At 35.6% G+C, this 25,719-nt stretch overlaps 1 protein-coding gene across 2 annotated transcripts in view; it reads right to left on the reverse strand.

The window, feature by feature from the left end:
- LOC127503864 (rho GTPase-activating protein 24-like) overlaps nucleotides 1-25,719 on the reverse strand; it is a 125,006-nt gene that overhangs the window by 38,360 nt on the left and 60,927 nt on the right. The window contains exon 1 of one of the 2 annotated variants that reach the window (XM_051878038.1): nucleotides 11,237-11,485. The exons of the other annotated variant lie outside the window; for it this stretch is intronic. Coding sequence (XP_051733998.1) covers nucleotides 11,237-11,258 — 22 coding nt within the window. The 5' untranslated portion in view covers nucleotides 11,259-11,485. Of the gene's footprint in view, nucleotides 1-11,236; nucleotides 11,486-25,719 lie in introns of those variants that run through there. 2 annotated transcript variants of the gene reach the window in all.

The following is a 25,719-nucleotide window of genomic DNA, read 5'->3' on the forward strand; positions in this document are numbered from 1 at the left end:
AGCTACAATGTCTACATTCTCAACTGAAAAACTTTGAAAGACTGTTTTCTCCTCCGCCATTGACGCTTGCTGGTTAGTGCGAGATGCATTCTGGGATACCAGGCTGTCTCAAGTTCGCGCAAGTCACCTCCAGATGCATCCTCGATAAAAGGAGCAGAGCAAAGAACACAACTGGGGATTTGAACTGTACTTGGCTAGATGTAAACTTGAATAGGAACAGTACTTGGGCAGCAACTGATGACGAAGTCCATAAGAACACAAGTACAGACAAGAACGCATACTGAGAAAGGGTTTAGGTCTTACTAGGCATACTAGAAACTTCCAGGCAGGTGTGTTGAGGCAAGTTGGAGCTAAACTCCGCAGGACAGTGGCCCTCCAGGACCGACTTCTAGAGCCTCAAGCAGACGCTGTGGTTTATTTCCAGGCTGGTACACAGATAACACCTGCACTGGTTGGAATAGCAAGACCCAAGGTTGCAATGGAGGAATGATTTATTGTCACAGCCGCAAGTGTCGTAGTAAATCACAGAGAACAGGTAATTGAACTATTAGGTAATTTACTCCATTAGGTACTTCTACCCATAATGTATTAAGTTACTAAAAGATCTCCTCCCCACAGGTCTGTCTGTCAGAGAGCCACAGGCCCGACTTTAATATCAGTGAACATCTTCCACACTATATGTCCCTTTTTCATTGCCTGAAGGGATTGACAAAGGATTAATGTTATTTGAAGTCTGACACACCTGTGGGAGAGATTTATACGGTACACTAGTTGCTGATGGGGAATCAGATAATTGGGGATCTTGACTCATGAAACTGGTGGAAAATTGGTGCTACCAATATAAAAACACTCTAAAATCAATATTCCACAACAATTCACAAATGAATAACAACTGAAGCTGAGAATGAGTTTACTTCTTAAAAAACAAAGGGGTAATTTATCAGCATTAACTTTACTGACAACCTAATGTCTGCCATGTCTATACTACTAAAATCTCATTCTTTATTATAACTATTTTCCACTTTTTTAAATAATAGGGTTAGGGCTATCAAAACCATTAATTAATATATAGTCACCTTGGAATTGAGCTATTCACATATAAATTGAGTTATTCACATATTTTTATTCTGTGACAACATTATGTGATTTTTTAAGTTTTTTAAATTTTGGGACTGCAGAGTATGGAATGCAAAAACTTCGAAGCTCAATATCTCAAAACTGCTCAGAATGCAGATAGAAATATAATTCCAAGGTGGCGATAAGTATGGAAAAAAAGGAGACCAAAAAACCTTCCTTATGCAACTTATCCATGTAAAAAGTAATAAATTAATAATTAATAGTTTTGAGGACAAAAATAAATTGTACCATCTAATTAATTCTAAAAATATATAAATAAAATAGTAAATAATAAATAAAATAAAATAGTTTATTAAGAAATTCATAAGCTAGCAAAATTTATTTGTATCTTTATTTTTATTTAATTCTTTATTATTTTTCCACTTTTTATAATAGTAAAAACTAATCTTCAAAACTATGATTTAACACTCACGGAAGTATGGATAAAATGTAGAGAAAATTTTTTTTTAGAAATGAATAATTTAATAAAATGAAAATTAAATTAGTTTTATAGACAAAAATAAACTGTTCCAAGTTACTTATGAATTCTAAATATATTTATATGTATTTTTAAATAATTATGTTAATTCATTTAAATAATACATTAATATTTTTAATAAAATAAAATAAAATAAAATACACTTATAATTATGATGTAAAGACATCATAAGCTTCCGCCAGTTTTGGGTGTAATGCATTACTAAGTAATTAATTACTGTAAAACCTTTTACTCTTTATTATTACTTCTGATGTAATTACATTAAATATGGTATAGACTATAGAACAATTCTATATAAAACAATATTGGATTTAACATCAAAATTTAACATTTAATGTTAAAATGTATGTTTTTAATGTAACTTTCTCCCTTGAAATACTTTGGTCGGTTCAAGAATAATTTTTGCAATTTTATATTATTTATTTGAAAGATATGTACTGTTTAACTGGTCAAGGTTGATATGAGATTTAAGAAAGTAATTAGTAATAAGTAATGCAACACTTTTTATAGAGAGTAATTAGTACAGTAATCGAATTGCACTGTTGAAGACATAATTAGTAGCTAGTAATTAATTATTTCTTTAGAGTAACTTACCCAAAACTGGCTGGCACAATTTTTTTTAATCTACAAAACAAATTTAAAGTATTTAAGCATAAACCTGAAAAATTTTAGTCAAGTGTGTCTCAAACATTTGACTGGTAGTATACTTTATAATACAGAATTTGTTTGCATCAGCACTCAAACATTGCAAGCACTGCTTGCGTTATTCTGTTTTAGGTTATCGGAAGAGACTCCCGTTTCCCACTGACAGGAAGACTGAACATAATCCCTGTATAACAGACGGGACTTTCTAAAGGAAACCCAGAGCTGAGTTCTACAGGCTAACGCACTAAACACCTGTCACAGCACATGTTGTGTCAGTTACCAATGCATCCCCTGAGGTCACATTCACAAGGCACAACCAGAGCGCTAACGCTAAGGCCCAACTCACTTTGGAAAAATGTATATTTAATATTCAGTTTGAATCCCTGAAGTATAAATAGTGATGCTTACCTAATCAAAATCTAAGAAACACACATGATAGCAGCATAAGTTAAAGTGTGTGGAACACTTGTACTTCCTGCATATCCCAGTTATCGTTTTTCATTCGCCATCGGCAGAGACAAATAAAGCACAAGCTGTCTTAAACCCCTGTGCGCAGCTCCAGAGATCATTATTCACACAATCATAAACATTTCATTTCTGCACTGCGCTCGAACATTTACATTTCCAAGATCAAATTCCTTCGTAGAGCCTCGAGCAACAATCTGACACTGCACACATCAATCTATCAGACAGTTTCCACTGCGTCCCTGCCCTGAAATGCAGCGTCAAATCAATATGAGAGACAAATATCTCAGATATAACCAGCAAGACAGTCGCAACATGCATTGTGCATGTGGATATCACATATAGCATCTGTAATTTATGATTTATCAATGTCAACATGACACTTGAAGGCAGAACTGCACATTATGGTGTTGGTGTGAATCCCTTGAGCTAACAGCCTGATCGAATCAATAGGCCTCTGTAGACAAAACATAGGGCTCAATATCTCCAGCTGTCAGACAACAGACACAGATTGAGGCAAATCGCAATACCAATCAATGCCAACTGTATCTTTCAACCAGTGAAATATGAAACTGAGCAATATCTCAAAGGCAAAGCAGCAAAACTTTAATCCTACATTCATTTAACCAATATCAGCATTTATTTAACCAAGCTCCAAAAACGTTTGAATATTCTGAGATCTATGGCATCTTTTTCACATGGACAAATATATTTCCATATGACTGCCTCTAGAGGAAGACACTGACGAATAGTTTTACTGCCCACTGGCATTCAGTCGCTTAACGCCTGTCTACACCAGACACGAGCATTGTGTCTCATCAAAACTAGAACCCATTAAAATCATCAACGTTTTAATATTATAATATGTTTGTTCGGAGCATTTGAATGCAGATTGTAAATGAGGCATAGTGTAATGGAGAGTTCGCAAAGAAACCTTCATCCGTTTACTGACAAGCTTTAAAAGATTCGCCCCTTAAAATTTCAGACAGAGGGTCAGAATGATGGTTAAAAATGTATGCATATATCTTTGTTGTTGTTTTTGTGGAAAAAAAGCTTTAACATTATATAACATAAACCTCATGGAACATGTTTTATTGTTTTATAATGTTTCCTGGGGTGCACTTATAATGTTAGTATGCTTTTTACATCAAAAATTGTCATAATTTTGAAATAAAAGGCATTTTTTAATACCCTGATTTTAGCTCTCTTATTTGATCGCTCTGTTTTAAGGGGCGTGTCTGCTGTGAGACTTCAGTGTAACTGCTGTGATTGGCTAACATCTTTGCATATGAAATAGCTAAGTAATACGCTCTCAAAAACTTTTAGCACGTTTTTACTATTATAGCTTTCAAGGTTAACTAATCGTGAAAAGTGTTGATTAGCATTACATTTAGATCTATGACATTATATTTAGATTGTGGCATGAAAGGTTGCAGTGATGAACATTGTAGCCAATCACAGACATATTGTTGAGGGCACAAAAGCAGAGATCACATCATTGCAACTCAATTTCTGCACACTAACACATGCTTTCATCATAACTAACAGTGTAAATGTGATGTAACTAAGAGATTTATTGAATAAAACCGGAGCTTTGTCACTAATAAACTTGCGCTGTTTGATTGACAGCTCCTGCGATTGTAAAGGGAGCGTTCTTTGATCGCTTTTTATATATAATTTAAATCACCATTTAAATAACAGATTTTTTTCATCCTACTAAGAGAAACAACGTGAAGTTGACCATTTAACTGATTTAGTGACACAGACAAAGAACATCTGACTGTACATGAATCATTACATATCAGATCAGGCGTTAGAATTAACACAGTTACTTACATGTTGTTGCATTATTGTCGATTCCATATCATAAAAATCTGTTTGCAAAGCCTGCACCGGAATGCGATTGATTTACCAAAGAATCCACAGTGAAATGTACCGAATACAAATAAATAAAGCTCAACTGAGACATTCATATGGTTGAAAATAAATAACCATATTCCTAGCATTAGGATCCTTTGAAAGGTAATGTTATTTTTGTCCTGTATCGCTCTTCTCTCCTTGTCATCTCACTAACAGGCCAGGGGGCGGGGCTAACGCTGAAATAATGAAGTAGGGCCTGGTGTCAATAAAAGCTTGTATTGGACTAACAAGGAAGTTTTCAGTTCTGAAACTTACAGGATATTCTTATAGTACGATGACTTCTTATATATCAAAAGCTCAAGGAAAAGTTGATTTCTCAATTCATGACCCCTTTTAAATACTAAAAAAATCCATGTCATGACCCCTTTAAAAAATACTTGCTGTATTTAATTGATTTTTCAAATGTGAGCATCCTCAAAGAAAGAGTCTGTCAGATTTCATTCACTTCCAGAAGCAAATATGTCCTCAAAATATACCTGAATATGTACATACACATTCTGGCAAGCGGCTGGCCCTGCTCGGATTATTATAACAGTTCTTACGCAGCGTCCGGCCCAAAAGCGTTCGGACAGCTGATAAGAATGTTTGTATTGTAATCCCCGAGCGCTCCCGTCTGCTTTACCAGCCCAGATCGAGCTTGTTTGCTCTGGCAAAGCTGCTGGCCAATGTAAGCTGCCAGAACGGAGAGCCTGTAGAGAACAGAGGGGATTGTGGGATTGAGATCTCCAGTAAGATAGGGCTTAGATAGAGCTAGTGAGAAAATGCTGACGATCATAGATTTAGGCTTTAGGACATTAGGAAACACCCTGTAATGTCATTACCTCATTATCTCTCAGCAAGATCCGGGCAAAAACAAGCACGCGTACACCCCAAAACACCCCATACATGAACATACAGCACACTTTGTGTTCTACATTGTATTTTTGTGTCATGCAAATCAGTGTACCTGCTGGAGGTGTCAACAAATTTCCAGGGAAACTAAACTTTTTTTTTTTTTTTTTACATTTTCTGTGGAAATATGTGATGCTAATGTGTTCTGAGCATTTCGATGCAGATGCTAGGGTGTTGCCAGGGTGTTGCTAGATGGGATGTTTTTTAGATATGCTGTTGGTGTTTTCTGGGGTATTGCTATGCAGTTGCTAGAGTGTTGTAGGTGGGTTTATTTACAGTGGTTTGTACAGCTACAGTATGTAATGTGGTTGCTAGGATGTTGCTAGGTGGCTGCAGTGCAATTGCAGGTTTTTGAATGGTTGCAATTGCAATGCATTTTGTGTATTGTGGATGGTTGCTAGGTGGTTGCTAAGGTTTTTAGTGTTTTTAGAATGTAGCAATTCTGCAGTGGTTGCTAGAGTGTTGTTATGCAGTTGCTAAGGTGTTTTTAGTGGTTTGTTCAACAATGTAATGTGGTTGCTAGGTGGCTTCTAAGGTGTTGAGTGTTTTTAGAATGTAGCAATTCTGCAGTGGTTGCTAGGGTGTTGCTATGCAGTTGCTAAGGTGTTTTTAGTGGTTTGTTCAACAATGTAACGTGGTTGCAAGGTGGTTACTAAGGTTTTGAGTGTTTTTAGAATGTAGCGATTCTGCTGTGGTTGCTAGGGTGTTGCTATGCAGTTGCTAAGGTGTTTTTAGTGGTTTGTACAACAATGTAATGTGGTTGCTAGGTGGCTTTTAAGGTGTTGAGTGTTTTTAGAATGTAGCAATTCTGCAGTGGTTGCTAGGGTGTTGCTATGCAGTTGCTAAGGTGTTTTAGTGGTTTTTTCAACAATGTAATGTGGTTACAAGGTGGTTACTAAGGTTTTGAGTGTTTTTAGAATGCAGCGATTCTGCTGTGGTTGCTAGGGTGTTGCTATGCAGTTGCTAAGGTGTTTTTAGTGGTTTGTACAACAATGTAATGTGGTTACTAAGGCTTTGAGTGTTTTTAGAATGTAGCGATTCTGCTGTGGTTGCTAGGGTGTTGCTATGCAGCTACTAAGGTGTTTTTAGTGGTTTGTACAACAATGTAATGTGGTTGCTAGGTGGCTTCTAAGGTGTTGAGTGTTTTTAGAATGTAGCAATTCTGCTGTGGTTGCGAGGGTGTTGCTATGAAGCTACTAAGGTGTTTTTAGTGGTTTGTATAACATTGTAATGTGGTTGCTAGGGTGTTGCTATGCAATTGCTAAGGTGTTTTAGTGGTTTGTACAACAATGTAATGTGGTTACTAGGTGGCTGCTAAGGTTTTGAGTGTTTTTAGAATGTAGCAATTCTGCTGTGGTTGCTAGGGTGTTGCTATGCAGTTGCTAAGGTGTTTTGAGTGATTGCAATGCAGTTACTAGGGTGTTGTGGGTGGATGAGACTTTGCTATGTGGTTGCTAAAGTGTTTTGAGTGTTTTTTAAAGCAATGTAATGTGGTTGCTAGAAGTTGCTAGGTGGCTGCTAAGGTGTTCTAAATATAGAATGTTGCAATTCTTCTATTCTATGTTATGGGTGGTTGCTAGAGGGTTGCTATGAAGTTGCTGAAGTGTTTTGTGTGGTTGCAATACATTTAGGGTATTGTGAATGGTTGCTGAAACTACGGTGCTTTGAGTGTTTGTCACAGCAACATAATTTGGTTGCTAAGTGTTTTTAGAATGTTGCAATTGTGCTATTAGAGTGCTGTGAGTGGTTGCTGGGGGTTGCTATGCAGTTTCAAAGGCATTTTAAATGAATCAGAGCACTGCAATGCAGTTGCAAGGGCATTGTGTAAGGAGTATTGGACATTTAAAAATTATAGTTTGTTCAAATGAGATTCTGTAAACCTCACAAAAAGATAATTAAAAGTGAAACACCATAGGATTAAAGTCTTATTTATGACATCATTTATCATTCTGGGCCACAGGCCAACCAGCTGTGCAGATGCTAAGGTGAAATGACACCATCTTTAGAAGCAGCCAAGGGCTCCACGTGACCTTGTGACTCTTGGCTCTGACTCAGAATGAGACTTTAGAAGTGTGAGGTTACAGACTTTGTACCTTAACATCTCTTCACATCACAAATCTGACAAGAGATAAAAGACAGGGATATAAAAGAGAGGCAAGGTGAGAAAGAGAAGACAAGGGGACATCTCCACCTTACATCGCTGGCTATTTTCCTCAGAAAACTGTCTGACATTCACCATATCCTCTCCACCCACCTATCTACTGACAGGTTTAGAAACTGATCATTATTATTTTATTATATATATTTATAATTATATTTTTTTTCATATGATATATTAATTATATTTGCATATTATGTATTATACATATTAATGATATACATTTTATATCAATCACAGAAGCAGAAGTCTGTGAATTTGCTCTCATTGGCACAACTGGGTTATTAAAGATTTAATTTGAGATTGTTCTCTCCTACAGGCTGTCCATAAGAAACAGAGATGTAATTTTTTGAACAGTGCTGCTTTCCCCCTGTCTAATAATCCCACACTGAGACTGCTTAAGTAAATGTCATCATTTCTGACGAGTACTGCAGTTGATGGATGACCGCTGCAATTTCAATATCACATGTCACTGCATCCGCTAAACATCCTTGTAACTGGATGTTTTTGTTGAAGGCCTCACAAGGGTCGTTGACAGGGGAAGTAGTCGAACCTTATCTCAACCAGTCACAGACTCCGGTCTGACATTATGACAAATCCTATTCTGTCCTATTCAATTACTTTTTCTCTTTCTGTCTCTCTATCTCTGTCTAACCAACTTTGACAGTTCGAAATGTGTGTAAAATCTCTGCAGGACAGCGCAAACCCCCTTAAAAAGTGTTGACAGCTTTCACTAGGAGATGAGAATCATGACATCTGCTAATCTAATGTAGACTGCACAGTCTCTTGGGGACTGGATGTATAAGACAGGTCTGTCTTCAACAACGACCATGGGAAATGCAGCAGACATGCCTTTATGTCTCCCCTATGCTCACAACACTGAAAAATCATCTTACATTCTTGAGTACTTGTGCTCTGGACATAATATTCACCTTTGAGCTATTAGGAGCCAGAGGATTTAACATCCTTGTGTAATAAAATGAGGTGAATAATTACACTGATATACACGTAGACCATGCAAATGTTTACAAACGAGACCTACAAATAGAAGGGAATCATATTGTAGCGTCAAAGTGGTAGTTGTGTAGACTGTCAATGAAGGGATAGAAATCTCTCAGATTTCATTAAAAATATCTTTATTTGTGTTCCAAAGATGAACGAAAGTCTTCCATATTTGGAAAAAAATGAGGGTAAGTAATTAATGACACTTTTCATTTTTTGGGTGAACTAACCCTTTAACAGTTATGATGTCACACTGAATAACAACAGTTATGATGTGACTGCTCACATTTAGATATAAACACCAGTATTACCTTTGTTATAATTGGTTACAATCTTTGCATGGGAGATGAGTAATAATGCCTGGCCAAGTTGCTGAATACTTGTGTTTATGTCTAAATGTGAGCAGTCACATGGTTGTGACATCATAACAGTTAAAGGGTTAGTTCATCCAAAAATGAAAATTATGTCACTAATTACTCACCCTCATGTCGTTCCAAACCTGTAAGACTTTCGTTCATCTTCAGAACACAAATGAAGATATTTTTAATGAAATATTATTTTTATTTTTATTATTATTTCTGTCCCTCCATTGACAGTCTAAGCAATTACCACTTTGATGCTTCAAAAAGTTCATAAAGTGATTGTAAAACTAATCCATATCAATTGGGCAGATTTTCTGAAGAGACACAATTGCGTTATATGATTTAATTTAGGCCTTTATTCACATAAACATTCATCAACGAACACATAAGTTAGGCTATGTGTCCACCAAAGCTTTTTTTTCCCGAGGCAAGCATATTTTTCTAATTGTTTTCAATGGGAGCACTGCGTTTTTAAAACGGCAGAAGCGTAAAGAGGCGCTGAGCGTCTATTTCATGCTGAAGTGCTGAGCGCTCTGCATTTTTTTTACCGGTTGCTGAGAGGTGAAGAATGTTCAATTTTGGGTAAAACGCAGCGCTCGTCACTGTCACGTTTTACCCAGCCGTCGAATCACAGAGGAGAAGGGGCGGGACAAATACAACACCGACCAATCACCACAATCTGCTTGTTCAACGTCAACAGATGACAACAACAAGAAAATTAATGGAACAAAATAATTTAAAATGAGCCATAGCAAATACTTTACATTGTATCGTCATTTTTTATATAGAAACACTAAAGAAACAAACCATCTGTGAAATGAGATACTAGTAACACTTTCCATATCATAGCAAGCAAAGTCTCAACTGAAAAAAAAAATGCTGCACTACCAAAGCGCTCTCAAGGGCTCACGGATAGGCGTTTTCAGCAGAGCACCTAGCATTTTCAGCTAAACAGAAGCTCAAACATGCTTGTTTGACATGCGAGAACCAATGAGATTCATTCTCGCGTGTTACGCAGCACATCTGAGCTTCTGCAAGGACCATTTAGGTTTGTTTTTGCGCGTCAAGCAAGTATGGTTGACCTTCTGTTTATGTTCGCTGATCAATGTTTATATGTGAATAAAAGCCTAAATTCAATCTGTTCATCATTTGGACTAAACCACTCTATTCATATGGATTAGTTTTACGATCTCTTTATGAACTTTTTGAAGCGTAAAAGTAGTAGTTGCATAGCTGTCAATGGAGGGACAGAAAGCTCTCAGATTTTATTAAAAATATCTTAATTTGTGTTCCGAAGAAGAACGAAAGTCTTACAGGTTTGGAACGACATGAGGGTGAGTAATTAATGACAGAATTTTCATTTTTGGGTGAACTAACCCTTTAAGACGAGCAATTTGTGCATTTTAGTTTTCATAAATAGTCTGTGTGGATATTGGTGTATTCCAACATAATGATCTAATTCTTCTTTTAAAATGGCAAGAAAATCCTATTTTCCATATATGGTCTCTTTAATCTACCAGAGCTACAGCGGTGCAAGAGGAACCGTCAGAGAGCATTGACACCCCAAAGTGCCACGTCAGCCCTTCAGATAGCCTTTAAAGAATGGAACGCACAAAGATAAGGAGAGCGAGCCAAAAAGCATCTGAATTGGCTCTGAAATCACTCCAAGAATGAAGCACTTAACCACAGAGCCAGAAAGACAACAGAGAGACAGGAAGAAATCTCCCTAAAGCTCAGTCTTTCATCTTTCTTATTCATGCAAGCAAATAATCATGCAAAGAACTCAATCAAAAATGCACCTCATAAAATACACAGCTAGCAGATATGCAGTTGTAAAAATGTCAAGCATGAGAATATTCTAATGTAAAACTACATTTTTACAATTTTTGGTGTTCTAGATGGTTGCTAGGGTGTTGCTAGGTGAGATATTCTTGTCTGTAGATATGGCTTGGGGTTCTCCTTTATTGTAAAACTATGCATGATTGTACACATTTTGTGTTAAGTTAGTTTTGAAAATATAGTCATATTGAACACTAATAGTAAAAGCAGTAATAGTAAGAGCTAGCATCGCAAATTTATTCACTGATTTATTCTCCTCCCCTGTTCGTTTTGTCCAATAAAAAGCTTCCTGAGCAACTGCACTTCCAGACAAACAGGTTCAGTTTCCATGGCACCCACCTGGGTTGTAGTTCAAGTCCATGACGGGACGGGAGCTCTATCTATCCAGCTTTTGTGATTCAACAAGAACACAAAGATCCGTCCTGCTCTTCTCATCTGTGCATTTCTCAAGGTTTCTCTCCTCTCCTCATCCTGTTTTTATCTCCCTCCAGCATGATATTCACTGCGTCTGATCTGATTTGAGCTGCAATCTCAATTACGGAGTCAGACCATCCCTGGTCAACAGGTTCTCTTCCTTTCTACGGCTGTGTGTGCAGAGACGGGGCAGATCCTTGCACGAGTCGAGCGCAGTGTCTTGGCTAGGATGGTGTTGAATGATGCACTGTGACGATCTAGCGGAAGGCGAGCAGGGGAGCTTGGCTCATAAATCACCGCTAAGGCTCTTGGGGGTCTCGGCCTGGCCTGTAAATTTGATGATCGAAAAGCAGGCACTCGGCCAAACAGCTCGGCCCCTTACCGTGGCTCTATAAATACAGACAGAGCTGCTACCGGTCGCTGCGGTGAGGAAACTGATTCCTCTGTTGCACTTTGATCTGTAAAAATCTTATAATCCGCTAATTTTGCTTCAATCTGCCTGTAAGGAATGACGTGGATGATTTAATTTCTTCTGTGGGAAGTGAAATGCAGCTCCAAAAATGGCAGAAAAGCACAGTGAAAGTAGTTCATGTGTTGTTTGTGATTATTATTGGGTGTGACATGTCTTCATATGTCATATTTGGAAGTGATTTTAGAGAATAACGATTTATGAATTAATAAATATTTACTACATAAAAATAATAAATAAATAAATTGAATAATAAAATAAAAATGATATTTTACATGTATGTACTTATTGATAAATAAAAAAAGATTTGTGATGTATTTATAAATGAATAAAATAAATAAAACATTTTAACATCTGTATTTATACATGAATAAATAATAAAAGCAATAAAAATAAATAAATAAATATTTAACATGTATGTATTAATTGATAAAAAATAAATGATAAAAAATAAATAAATATTTGCCATGCAAATTAATATTTTTCATAAATTAATAATCTAAATAAATATTTAATGTATGCATTTATAAATAATAAATACATCAATATTTTTCATGCAAAATTAATAATAAAAATAACATGTTTAATAATTATTTGATCCTTAGCAAACTGGCAGCTCCAGTAGTAATGAAAAGATTTAATTTGAACTCTGTCATGGAAACTAGCATGTATAAACCTTAATTAAACAATTTAATAAATTAAAAAAGGAATTTATACCTGATTGTTATTAAGCTGTACCCACATTAGACCAGCGGTTTGGAAAATGGATGGATGATTCAGCTGTGGGCGCCATTTGGCACAACATTCACTGTGCATTATGGGTATTCTTTAGCCGTTGAGTGAACATCAGCTGTACACTCGTTATTGCTGTGCATTACGGGATTGAATGAGTGCACCTGATAACGTCCACTACGGTTTCGGATACCACTACAAATGGATGTTCTCTCAAATAGTGCCCTATTTAAGGGTATAAGGGCGATTTTGGACACAGCCTATGACTATTCCTTTATGTAAACGTTACCCAAACAGCTTTAGCATCCACTGAGCAAGCAGTCAATGACAGTCTATGACAGCTTTAGGCTGCTGACACTGTGAAAAGCGCCCTGTTTGCAACTGCCATGTGTATTCCAGTTATATCTGCTATGCTGGATATGTCAGGGGTGCAAAACAGGTCTAGAATGTTCCCTAGAGTGTCAACACAGAGTTCACTTACACATGATCTGTGGATGTTGAAGATATGTTGAATGTAAAGGCTTAACCTGATCTGTGTGGCTGTGAGAGGGAGAAAGAGTATTTAAGTTTGCTATGACAGCCAAACATCCCCTCCATTACCAGGTTATGTAAGCGTCTGTGTTTCCCGTTTTGACTCTAGCATCTGTATGCCAGCTCAGACACACACAAACACACACACAGTCAGTTGGGGTGTAGCAATTCACTCTTCCTGAAAATACATACTTCTTGACCTCTCGCCTAAAGTGAAATTCTCTGGACTACTAAAGTCTCTTTCTGAGGGTCTGCTCTACATCTTTCAAATATAATCAGAGCTTCAGTGTCATGAAGTGACGCCCGAGTCCTGTTTAGCTCCAACTGCAATGCCAGAACCCTCCATCGGTGGACAACTGCCAGAAATGTGTGACATAATTGTGACTGAGAAACACAAACACACATTTCATCCTGCAGAAGGATTAATAAAGAGGTTTGGAAGCCAAATCCAGACATCAGAATGTTCTACAATGAGAAGTTTATTTATACAATGTAAGCAGGGCTTGACATTAACACCCTCCAAATGCGGGTGGATTTCAGCATTGGTGTGTGACGCAGTCACTCCTACTAGCCACTTTGGCGGGTTGAATTTTCGGTATAATATATACATTTTTCAATTAAAAAGGCATCTGAAATAATAAACTAAGTGTAGTGTTGTCAAAAAAATCTATTTTTTCGATACATATCGATACTGAAGTATCTGAAACGCTTCCAATACTCATTTTCTGCAGAATAGATATACGATACCAGCTGCGCTTTCTCGCTCTCTCATCTCTCCAACAGTGAGTTGACACACAAATCTGCCTCCTTTCACTCACTCGTTAAATTTTGGCGTGGGGTTACGCGTATTGCACATAATTTTACTCATTCCCACAGATTTTCTTGTCACACTCAAAGTGGGCACACATAAAGCCAACTCTCAGCACAAAATTGAGTTCTTTTTTCACTGCTTATTGCGCTTATACAGTCAAATACACACAAAATAATGTCAAAATGCCAGTCTTGGCGGTTTACAAGACAAAAACAATGTTTTAAGTCAACGTAAACAGTTGAGAAAGAAAATGCATGTGTAACAGAATAATAGATCCGTGTGTCAGGTGTTAAAGTGACAGCAGCCTAATATACCTGCTGTCAAATTATGAGATAATATTAAAAATATCTATATGGCAGTTTTTACCCATGGTATCAATGTCAAAATTGTGGCCAGTGAAAATTCTGAGTGGCTAGTAACTTTGGAAAACCACTAGCCAGAGTGACTGGTGAGCAAAAAAAGTTAATATCAAGCTATGAATGTAAGCAATACAAAACAGCTAAGAAAAAATAATGCTTTAAATTAAAATAAAAATGAATTATTGTATTTTACCATTATTCTGAATGTAAAATTAATTTAAAGATTTTAGTTTTATTTTTAGATTTTAGTTTTAAGCTGTTATTATGACATCAGCAGACCAGGATTATTATCATTAACTAAAACCATAAATAAATAAATAAAATATAAATACAAACTTATTTTAGTTCAGCAACATTTCTCATTTTCATTTAGTTTAAGTATTAAAATAGCTAAAATTTAATAAACTAAAAATTAAAAAAAAAAACTATATAGACAGGCTTCACGAAGGGGCAATTTGCATAAACATTTTGAGCAAAAAAATAAATAAATTAATGTAATAAATAATGTAATAAATAAATAAATGTTTTTGTCATTTTTGGAGCTAAGCGGTATTTGTTCCCATTCACTTTCATTCTACATAAATAAGCAGCATAAAAAACATTTCAAATGTGACAAAATCATTCCATCAAATATAATAACAATACAATATTTGTTTACATTCCTGAGCACATTTTACTGAAAATCATCTTGTTTACTAGGGCTGGGACAATACATCACTTCTTGTTTCCCGATACAAAGAATCTGGAGCGATTGTGATATTTTCAGATGTATCGCGATACTCTCTCGAATCGTTTTTAACAGCAGATGGCACTACATGCATTAGAAACACCTGTACTCTGTTTGCTTCCAGTTCCTTTACACACAGCACTTAAACCAAAAATAATCATTCATAAAGTTTGAAAGGATTGAAGCAAATTACAAAGATGTTCGCAGTGGGCTGTTTACATTAATCGATGTATTGTTTACAGACACCTCCAGTTCATTCCTATGAAGTAAGCAACAGTAACCAAAGGGGTGGAGCTTTGTGAAGGGTCAATTTGCAAAAACATTAAAAAAATAGTTTAAAAAAAAAGTTTAATCTTAAAAAAAGATTATTTTAATAATGTATGTGGAAACACTACAGACATTAATCTTATAGTAGAATGACCTACTTACAGTATATTTGTCTGTTTATGGCCACAGGTCTGTAGCTTTACTTTATATCTGAATATCTGAAGGAAGCCGAGAGAGAGCGACAGAAAGAACTAGACCTTGAGAGAGACAGAACAATGGCAAACTCATTTTCCTTTTCTCTGTCTTTTCAATCATGCTGAGCACACAAGACATATACCACACCAAGAGCACTCTGGGATATCTGCCGTTCCCTCGTGTTATTGCTGATGCCGTTTTCAATCTCGGCTGGCATCAGTCATTTCCTTTGACGAAAAGCCCAGTCACAACTTTAGCTACATTAGATAAAGGCATGAAGAATCAACAAGTTACCCTTTATAATCACTGGTATCTTAGATTAAACAAGTTGTTTTGTGATTTTAGAGTTAAAATGCTATAATCTAACTCTTCCATGCTTCATTAAAACCCTGTTTAGTGGATAATTTATTCATAACTCAAAAAAGAGCTTTTATGTGCCAATGTATCCAATTTTTCTATATTAATGCTTTCTATCAGAACACAAACACCAAGCGGGATGTGTATTCATGAATATTCATCAGTACATCATTCTAATTGGCTGATGACACCGCCTTTGCAAGTACTGTTATTAAAAACATTCCTGTCCTCTCTGGAGTATACTTTAAGTATCAGTAGCAAAGCAAACCTTTTACTCCCTTTACACTTTTACACCCTTCCTCTGATTTACAAAAGATGCTCCGTGCTGAGGTGTTCAAACGATATTGCTTTCAAAATAGGACATAAACACAATATTCCTAAGGTCAACTCCAGCCTACATAGGGTGGTTCTGACATCTGGAAATCGTAAAACACTCAGTAAAAATGGCTGACATGTAGATGTGAGGAAAAATAAAGCTCATATCGCCACTTCCTCTGCCAAGACGAGTCCTGTGAACTTAAATACACATCAGAGGGGTATTTATGGTGTGCGAGAGCTCGGTGATGACAGAAAGCGCTTGAGTTTCCCCTCAGCCCAGGATAAAAGCTGGAAAGAACAGGAGAACCTGCCTGCGTCGGTTCCCCTCACCCCAGACGAGCATCCTTGACCTAAATCCTAAGATGAGTAATAAAAGGGTTCATTCAGGTTTGCAAAAATGAAAATCACCCATTTATTAAAGTATTTTCAACACACTCTTATGGCAATTCGTAACTATTTTACAATTTAGTATGTTCATTTGTATACTTTCATCTTAGAAAACATGCGAGGTTTAGAGGTGGACCTTAATGCTTAGTTTCTTTGTTGTTCATATGTCAAATTGTATAAATTCATATGAAGTATGAAGTTACACTTTCACATGAGATCAGGTTGGCATTTTCAATGTACCAAAATAATGGCTGAATTATTATAGATTTTCCAATGCTTGTATGAGAAAAAGAACCATTTATGATGAATCATTCACTGGAATGAATCAGACTTTATTTTAATCCGTTAATGTCGAACCAATTCACTAGAACAAATCTAGTTTTCCAAAAAAGAATGTTTACGATGAATCAATTCATTAGAACGAACCAGACTTTTTTAAAATACTAAATATGAGAAAAAGAACCGTTAAGGTTGAACCAATTAGTAGAATGAATCAGATTTCCCAATGCTTGTATGAGAAAAAGACCATTTATGATGAATTGATTCATTAGAATAAATCACTTTTTTATTACTAAATATGAGAAAAAGAACCGCTATGGCCGAACCAATTCACTAGAATGAATCTGATTTTTCAATTCTCGTATGAGAAAAAGAACTGTTAAATCGATTCATTAGAATGAACCAGACTTTTTTTTATACTAAATATGAGAAAAAGAACCATTAAGGTCGAACCAATTCAGTAGAATGAATCAGATTTTCCAATGCTCGTATGAGAAAAAGAACCATTTATGATGATTCAAATCTCTAGAATAAATCTGACTTTTTTAATACTAAATATGAGAAAAAGAACCATTAAGTTCGAACCAAATTCAGTAGAATGAATCAGATTTTCCAATACTCATTTGAGAAAAAGAATCATTTATGACAAACCAATTCACTAGAATGAATCACTTTTTTTAATACTAAATATGAGGAAAAAGGACCATTTATGACTAATCAGACTTTCAAATATTATATAAGGTACCTAAATTATTTATCTGCTTATTTTACACTGCAGTTATACTTTTAAATATGACTATCCTATTATATATTTTTATCATTTAATCAGAGTCACATTTATTTGAATGAACAATCTGAACAGGGTCAAAGCATCAAACTAGAAACTTGAACAGATAATTACATAAAAAAAACAGAATAGTGTATAATTTTTGACTCAAAGACAGTGATTAGCTAAATATTCTGCTAAAAAAATAGGTTAATCTTTTTATTTATTCTGTTCATTTACAAAAATCATCCAAAAAGAACTGATTGACTAGAATAAATCGGACATTCCAACACGACAGAGAGGGGACCGTTTATGACGAATCGATTCACTAAGACTTTCAAATGTTACATGTGAGAGAAAGAATCATGTAGTATGAAGCGATTCACTAGAATGAATCAGACTTAACAATGTTACTATCTATTTTGCATTTTCTTATATTGTTTACCAGAAAAATGTTGGTCCTTGCATGCATTACTTCTATGTAAATCTGCGACACCAAACTAGAGATGGCTGACAGTACAAATAATATATTGTTTTTGTTATTTTATAACATTGGATGTTCTAAAGGGGAAAAATAAGCTTTTTCCAGGAAAATATTCAAAACTCAAGCACATTTCTAAACCTGGCTGAGAGCATACCTGTAATTTTCCAAACCCTACAGTAAGAATCAGCAAACAGGTCTCAGATCAGCACAAGAGCTACTTTTACCCACACAAAGCATATTGAGAAAGAGGTCTAACTGTGATAGAAATCCCTCCGTTTGTCACTGAGCTACACTGTTCTCAATCAGGTCCGAGATTGTGCTATCAGCACCCCTGCAGACACTTTTGACTTAAGAAATATCAGTTCCCAGAGCCATGACAGTTCTCACACAAGACCAGAGGGTTATGAAAGACTGAGAGAGGAGAGAGACAGGGGATTAATCACACTTGAATGAAGTGAACGATGAAACAAATTGAGTACAAACTCTTCCTTCGGTCCCCCAGGCTACGGCGTGAGAGATGAAGGGACGAGGAAAACACGCCATGTGACAACATGATTCAATGAATGACCGCCATCAATCACACACTTCAGAGGATGAAGAAACAGCAGGGAAAACAGACTGAATGCAAGAATGAAAACAGCAGGAGAGCACAGAGAAATAAACGAACACACACACAGACAGATGTCAGCCCTCACAGCTGGGCCCAAAACTGTTTTTGTTTTTTTCTAATCAGTTTCTTAATTAGGATGAATCCATTGATGGAAGTTTGAGCTTCAATGCATGAGGTTCTGAATGGACTAAAACCTGCTTTATCAAATGCACAATTGTGTTAGAACTGGAATATAAGCACATACTGAACAGTCGCATATCTAGTATGTTTAGTATGTGAATCAGTACACTGATAAAAACTGGTGTAGGATTTACTTTGAAGCAATTTGCAAAATGCTATCAAATCAATTAATCGCGATCAATATAAAAGTTTGTGTGTATATATACAAAATATATACACACATGATACAACCCGAATTCCGGAAATGTTGGGACGTTTTTTAAATTTGAATAAAATGAAAACAGAAAGACTTTCAAATCACATGAGCCAATATTTTATTCACAATAGAACATAGATAACATAACAAATGTTTGAACTGATAAATTTTACAATTTTATGCACAAAATGAGCTCATTTCAAATTTGATGCCTGCTACAGTTCTCAAAATAGTTGGGATAGGGGCATGTTTACCATGTTGTGTAGCATCTCCTCTTCTTTTCAAAACTGTTTGAAGACGCCTGGGCATCGAGTTTCTGGAGTTTTGGTGTTGAAATTTGGTGCCTGACATAGGTTTCCAGTTGCTGAAGAGTTTGTGGTCGCCTTTGACGTATTTTTCTCTATAGGTGAAAGATCTGGACTGCAGGCAGGCCAATTCAGCACCCGGACTCTTCTACGACGAAGCCATGCTGTTGTAATAGCTGCAGTATGTGGTTTTGCATTGTCCTGCTGAAATACACAAGGCCTTCCCTGAAATAGACGTCATCTAGAGGGGAGCATATGTTGCTCTAAAACCTTTATATACCTTTCAGCATTCATAGCGCCTTCCAAAACATGCAAGCTGCCCATAACGTATGCACCCCCATACCATCAGAGATGCTGGCTTTTGAACTGAATGCTGATAACACGCTGGAAGGTCTCCCTCCTCTTTAGCCCGGAGGACATGGCGTCCGTGATTTCCAACAAGAATGTCAAATTTGGACTCGTCTGACCATAGAACCCTTTTCTACTTTGAAACAGCCCATTTTAAATGAGCCTTGTCCCACAGGACACAACGGCACTTCTAGACCATGTTCACATATGGATTCCTTTTTGCATGATAGAGCTTTAGTTGGCATCTGCAGATGGCACAGCGGATTGTGTTTACTGACAGTGGTTTCTGGAAGTATTCTTGGGCCCATTTAGTAATGTCATTGACACAATCATTTCACAATCTTTTTACGCTCTTTCACAGCTCTGCCCATCTTTACTTCTGAGAGACTCTGCCTCTCTAAGACATCCCTTTTATAGCTAATCATGTTACAGACCTGATATCAATTAACTGAATTAGTTGCTAGATGTTCTCCCAGCTGAATCTTTTCAAAATTTCTTGCATTTTCAGACATTTGAGACTTTTTTGAGACCTGTAGCAGGCATCAAATTTGAAATGAGCTCATTTAGTGGATAAAAGTGTAACATTTCTCTGTTTAAACATTTGTTATGTTATCTATGTTCTATTGTGAATAAAATATCGGCTCATGTGATTTGAAATTCTTTTAGTTTTCATTTTATTCAAATTTAAAAAAATGTCCCAACATTTCCGGAATTTGGGTAGTAAACATCCACAGTACACACATTTTATGTAAACACAAACTTTTATTTTGGAATGCGATTAATAGTGATTAATTGTTTGACAGCACTAATATATATTAGAATACTAATTATATATATATATATATATATATATATATATATACATATACATATATACATATATAAAATGTATAATATAATGTTAGATATGACAGCACTTTTTCAAACACAATACCACTTTAGGACACTGACAGATTTATGTGGAGAAGCCAAAAGAGACATAAAGATGATAGATTGTGGTGTTCAATTACTTTATCAAAGGAGATTCAATGTATAAAGTGAAATGGATGAATTGTATAAGCACCTTCAGCTACAAATCATAGCAGAGTGCCAAAAGTCGGTTGAGAAAACCATGAGAGATAAAACTGAATCCCTCTTTATAAAAAAATATCAGACTCGCTCTGTCAGACTCAGCCATGTGGAAACAAGTAGAGAGAATGTTTCATTCACCTGAGGCTATTTCATTCTATTTCATTCTGAGGCAAATACTAGTTTACAATAGGATTGCACTAGTTTATAAAGGACTAGATCACCCAAAAAATGGAGGTTATGCCTTTATTTACTCACCCTCATGTTGTCCAAAGGCTTTCAAACTGCAAAAAGATGCAAAAGCGACATAAAAGTGGTGCACCCAGCTATATTCCAAGTGTTCTGAAGTCAAACAATAGCTTTGCTTTGAAAGAGGAAAAAACTCAAGATACTCCTTAAATCTTTATATCTTGACATCTAGCTCTTCTTGATATGTTTATTGAGAGTTAATGAGAAATGTTGCATTATTTGATTTGTAAAGAAATCATTCATTTGAACTGGATCTTTTCAATTAACTTAGGATATTCTTCTAAGTCATATGGGCAACTTTTAGGATATTTTTCAAGCTTGACAGCTCCAGTTCCTATTTATTTTCATTGCATGGAAAACAGTGACCTATATAGTTCATTCTAATTTCTCTTTTTGTGCTCCATGGAAGAAAGAAAAACATAAGGGTGGGTGAATGATGACAGAAATTACATTTTTGGTTGCACAACTACTATTAATGAAATGCACATATAATTTACAGGATAGCCAATATATTTGTACATAATCTACTTACGGCCTCCCTTCATACTAGCATGCCAAGTTATAACTCATTTCAGCCATCTGAGCTTTATTTATAGTAGACAGACACACAGATAAATATGAACCATGCTGACATGAGGAGCCCATAAATAAAGCCTAAAGAACTGGGGGAAACCATCAAATTAGACAGGACAAACAAAATGGTCAATGTCTGCCAACAAACAAGAATGTGTCATGTAAAGAAACACAGAACTGATCAGACATCAGTAGTGTTCTTTTACTAATAATAGTAAACGCTAAACAAGAACCTAGAACTGCATTACAGGAAAACGTACAACACTAGCAGAAGTGATGCATGAGAGGGAACGGATACGTATTCTGTGCTAAACCGTAATGTATAATGGTTCGATTGAGCAAATTGCCCTGAGCCCGAGGGGTTCAGGAGACGAGTGAAAGAAATCGAACCACAAAGTGCACAGTGATTCATTTTGTACACTGCTTCTGTGAGATTAAATAAAACACTGAGCTGTTAGTTCCATGATAAAACCAGGTATATCATTTACACACACATACACAAGACATGTATAGCTGTGCTGAGTTTTCTGTGAAGGTCAAATATCAATGTAACACTGTACTATGATAGCAAAAGTTCTTTTATTTTGTGTCCCAGAGCATTATCTCTTAGTAAAGATGTAATTTTGAGTCCTGCTTTCAGAAAGCATACAGTGAAGGCAGCCGGGGTTAACAAGCTAATGTGGAGAGTTATCAGTTTTGTCTTGAAAAATCCACAGCTATAAAATGTCTCTAATTATTCAGAGGATATGGGAAGGCCACATCTTCTATGAGGTCACTGTCTCTGGGGTGCTTCTGACATCACTGTCACTGGAATGATAATTAACTCAATCTCATCTAACTGGGGACTGATAAACGCTGCACTGCTGAATACATAATCTCTCTCTTCAAAATTGGATTACCCTCTATATAGGAAAACCTCATTTTAAAGATGAAATTTTGGTTTCTCTATACAATTGAACAGAAATCAAAAAGAACAAAACATAAACCCAAAAAAACATACTAAAACAGAACAATAGAACAAAATAAAACTAAACAAACATCCTAAAACAAAACAATTCTAAACAAAACATACTGATCCTAAATGAACTAAAACAAACCTAAACTTAAACAAACCTAAACAAAACAAAATAAACCTAAACAAAATAAAATAAACCTAAACAAACCTCCTAAAACAAAACAATAAAAGAAAACAATTCTAAACAAAACATAATGAACCTAAACAAACATGCCAAAACAAAACAAACCTAAACAGAACAAAATAAACCTAAACAATTCTAAACAAAATATACTGATCCTAAACAAACTAAAACAAAACAAACCTAAACCAACCAAAATAAACCTAAACAAACCTCCTAAAACAAAACAATTCTAAACAAAACATACTGATCCTAAATGAACTAAACAAACCTAAACAAAATAAAACCTAAACAAACCTCCTAAAACAAAACAATAGAACAAAACATAATGAACATAAACAAACATACTAAAACGAAACAGAGCAAAACAAACCTAAACAAAACAAAATAAACCTAAACAAACATACTGAAACAAAACAATAAAACAAAACAATTATAAACAAAACATACTGATCCTAGACGAACTAAAACAAAACAAACCTAAACAAAACAAAATAAACCTAAACAAACCTCCTAAAACAAAACATAATGAACCTAAACAAACATACTAAAACAAAACAACAGAGCAAAACAAAACAAAATAAACCTAAAAAGAAAAAAAATAGTAATACAATAGAAGTTTGTCAAAACAAACTTTGATGTTGGCTTGAGAACGCCTGGCCAGAAAGTTTGAGGTAGTTTTTATAGTTAAAGTTTGTGTTGGTTCTAAGACCATCCAGTCTATCAGATTTGAATTTTTAAATTTTAATTTTTGACAGTTTGACTTTGAAGAGTCTTTATTAATTTGAACATTCCGTTAATGTAAGTCTGTGGGATTTTGGACCAACAACAGAATAGACCAAAGTAAAATAGAATAGAATAGAATAGAACAGAATAGAATAGAATAGAATAGAACAAACCTAACCAAACATCAGGCAACAGAAAAGGACGGAATAGATACTCAAAAACAAAACAAATTAGAAATTAGAATAGATCAAAACCAATATACTAAAACAATATATTCTTTCCAGATGCTAGTCTTGCTACATAGTCACTGAAAACTAGTCAAGCTATGATTGTGTCAAACTTTCATGCAGGTTTGTTCATTTCTATCTTCTCTGATCAGATTAAGAAAACTTCATAACTTCACTACATATGAGGACATACACATAGCGTCAGTTTTTAAGTTTATATAACTCACAGATATTATGAAGATGGATGTGTCTCATTTTCTGGAGTTTAAGTCGTTTTATTCTGACCTTTTGGGTGGAGAATGAAGAACGAGGTGGGACTCACTCAGTGATTGAAGATTCAATATACTCTAGGCTGCAACGTAAAGCTATTTTTCATATAAAACGACTGAAGATGGAGGCAGTGTCGCTTCATTGACTGGGTTCCGGACTTATGTTGTTGCCATGGTTTCCTGTCCTGCTAGGTTAATTAACACACAGTGCAGTATTCCATGCTGATTAAAATGTACAGATAACGATGATAGATGTCACTGGACAGTCTAAATTTAGCCTGACAAACCATTTAATGTATATTGCATAAACATACACACCCAAAGACACAAATATTGGCAGGAATGTTGATAGGGTATCAATCAGGAATGTTATTCCAAATTCAGGCAAGAAAGTCTCTCACGCAGTGGCCGATAAAACACAGCTTTTTTGCAACAAGCCAGAATGGTGCCTATCAGGTGCTCTAACCAAGTCTTCAAATCACCTTTGTTCTGGATACTGCTGAGCCAAACATGCTTAGTAATGATTAAATGTAATCAAAACAACAAAGTTATAGTACGGAGATAAGTAACTCCGTACCAGAAACCAGAGAGATATCTACAATTCAATAACATTTGCATTCAGTCCAACTGGGAAGTGGAAGAGCGTGGGATTTAATAAACCCGTGACTATACTGTAGAATTCAACCAAGCAAATCATCAGAAAATGACCATTTTGTCATAATTTTTCAATCTAGCAGTTACTATGAGTTGTCCGACAAGGTTCTCAAATCCTGAATGCCAAATAGCATGAATACAACTGAAGAAAATAATAGCACTGTGGTACTATTAAACTGCTGTTCATTCATCAGGCGCCTTGGGCATCCTGTCAAATTTCTAATCATATTTGGAGACTTTATTGCCTTGGTTCTCAGAAAAATAATAACTATAAAATTTGTCCAACAACAGCCTCTGTCAATTACACTGTAATCATTCCTAGGACCCATGAGAAGACCTGCTGTAAAGACTTGACAAGTTTTCAAATGACATGACATGAAAAACTCCTGTTAGGATGAACAGAGAAACAACCGTAGAAGATAAAGAGTAAAACAAAACCACAATTCATATTCTTGCAGAATATATGAGATATAGCAGGTCATGAAGATCACAGTCGTATTGATTCCTTCAGGCCATTAAAACAAATTTCCCCACAGTTCATTATAAATATGCATAATTATTGATTTGACAAGATAACTAAATTAAATTGAATGGAAATGACTGTATGACACACAATAACGGCTCAATGAATATTTAAAAGCCAGCGTAATGTCTGCAGTGATGTATGGTCTGTGACATTATTGCTGTAAATGGCCGAGCGACCACTTGGGGGCATCAGCGTCATCCTTATAAAGACAACAGCCCTCAAATCAGAAAATAAAACGTCTAAAAATATTTTAGAACAGACTAAATGATAATGCAGCTGTCAGATGTAGTTTTATAGCCTGCAAGAAAGTTGTGAGAAACTAGGAGTTCAAGAAGTTTTGTGAGAGAAAAACCCTGGAATGCTTCGAAGTTCGAACAGCAGCAGGCTTTAAAATAAACTGCAAACTCTTCATTATTCACAGACTCACACTGTTCAAAAGATCTGCAAGGGCTTATTAGACATAAGAGAAAGAAAACACACACACACACACACAGAGAGACACACACTGTCTTACTCTCAGTGGGATGTTTTCACTGCTAAAGTTTTTTTCTACAGCACTGACTTATTAACCTTTCTTGACCTTGTGTAAGTTCTTTGATGTTCTGAGCATTATGACTTCACAATACGAAATTTGGCTATCAATTATATTGTTTACCATC

The sequence above is a fragment of the Ctenopharyngodon idella genome, chromosome 21, assembly GCF_019924925.1.
Source record: "Ctenopharyngodon idella isolate HZGC_01 chromosome 21, HZGC01, whole genome shotgun sequence".
NCBI lineage: Eukaryota > Metazoa > Chordata > Actinopteri > Cypriniformes > Xenocyprididae > Ctenopharyngodon > Ctenopharyngodon idella.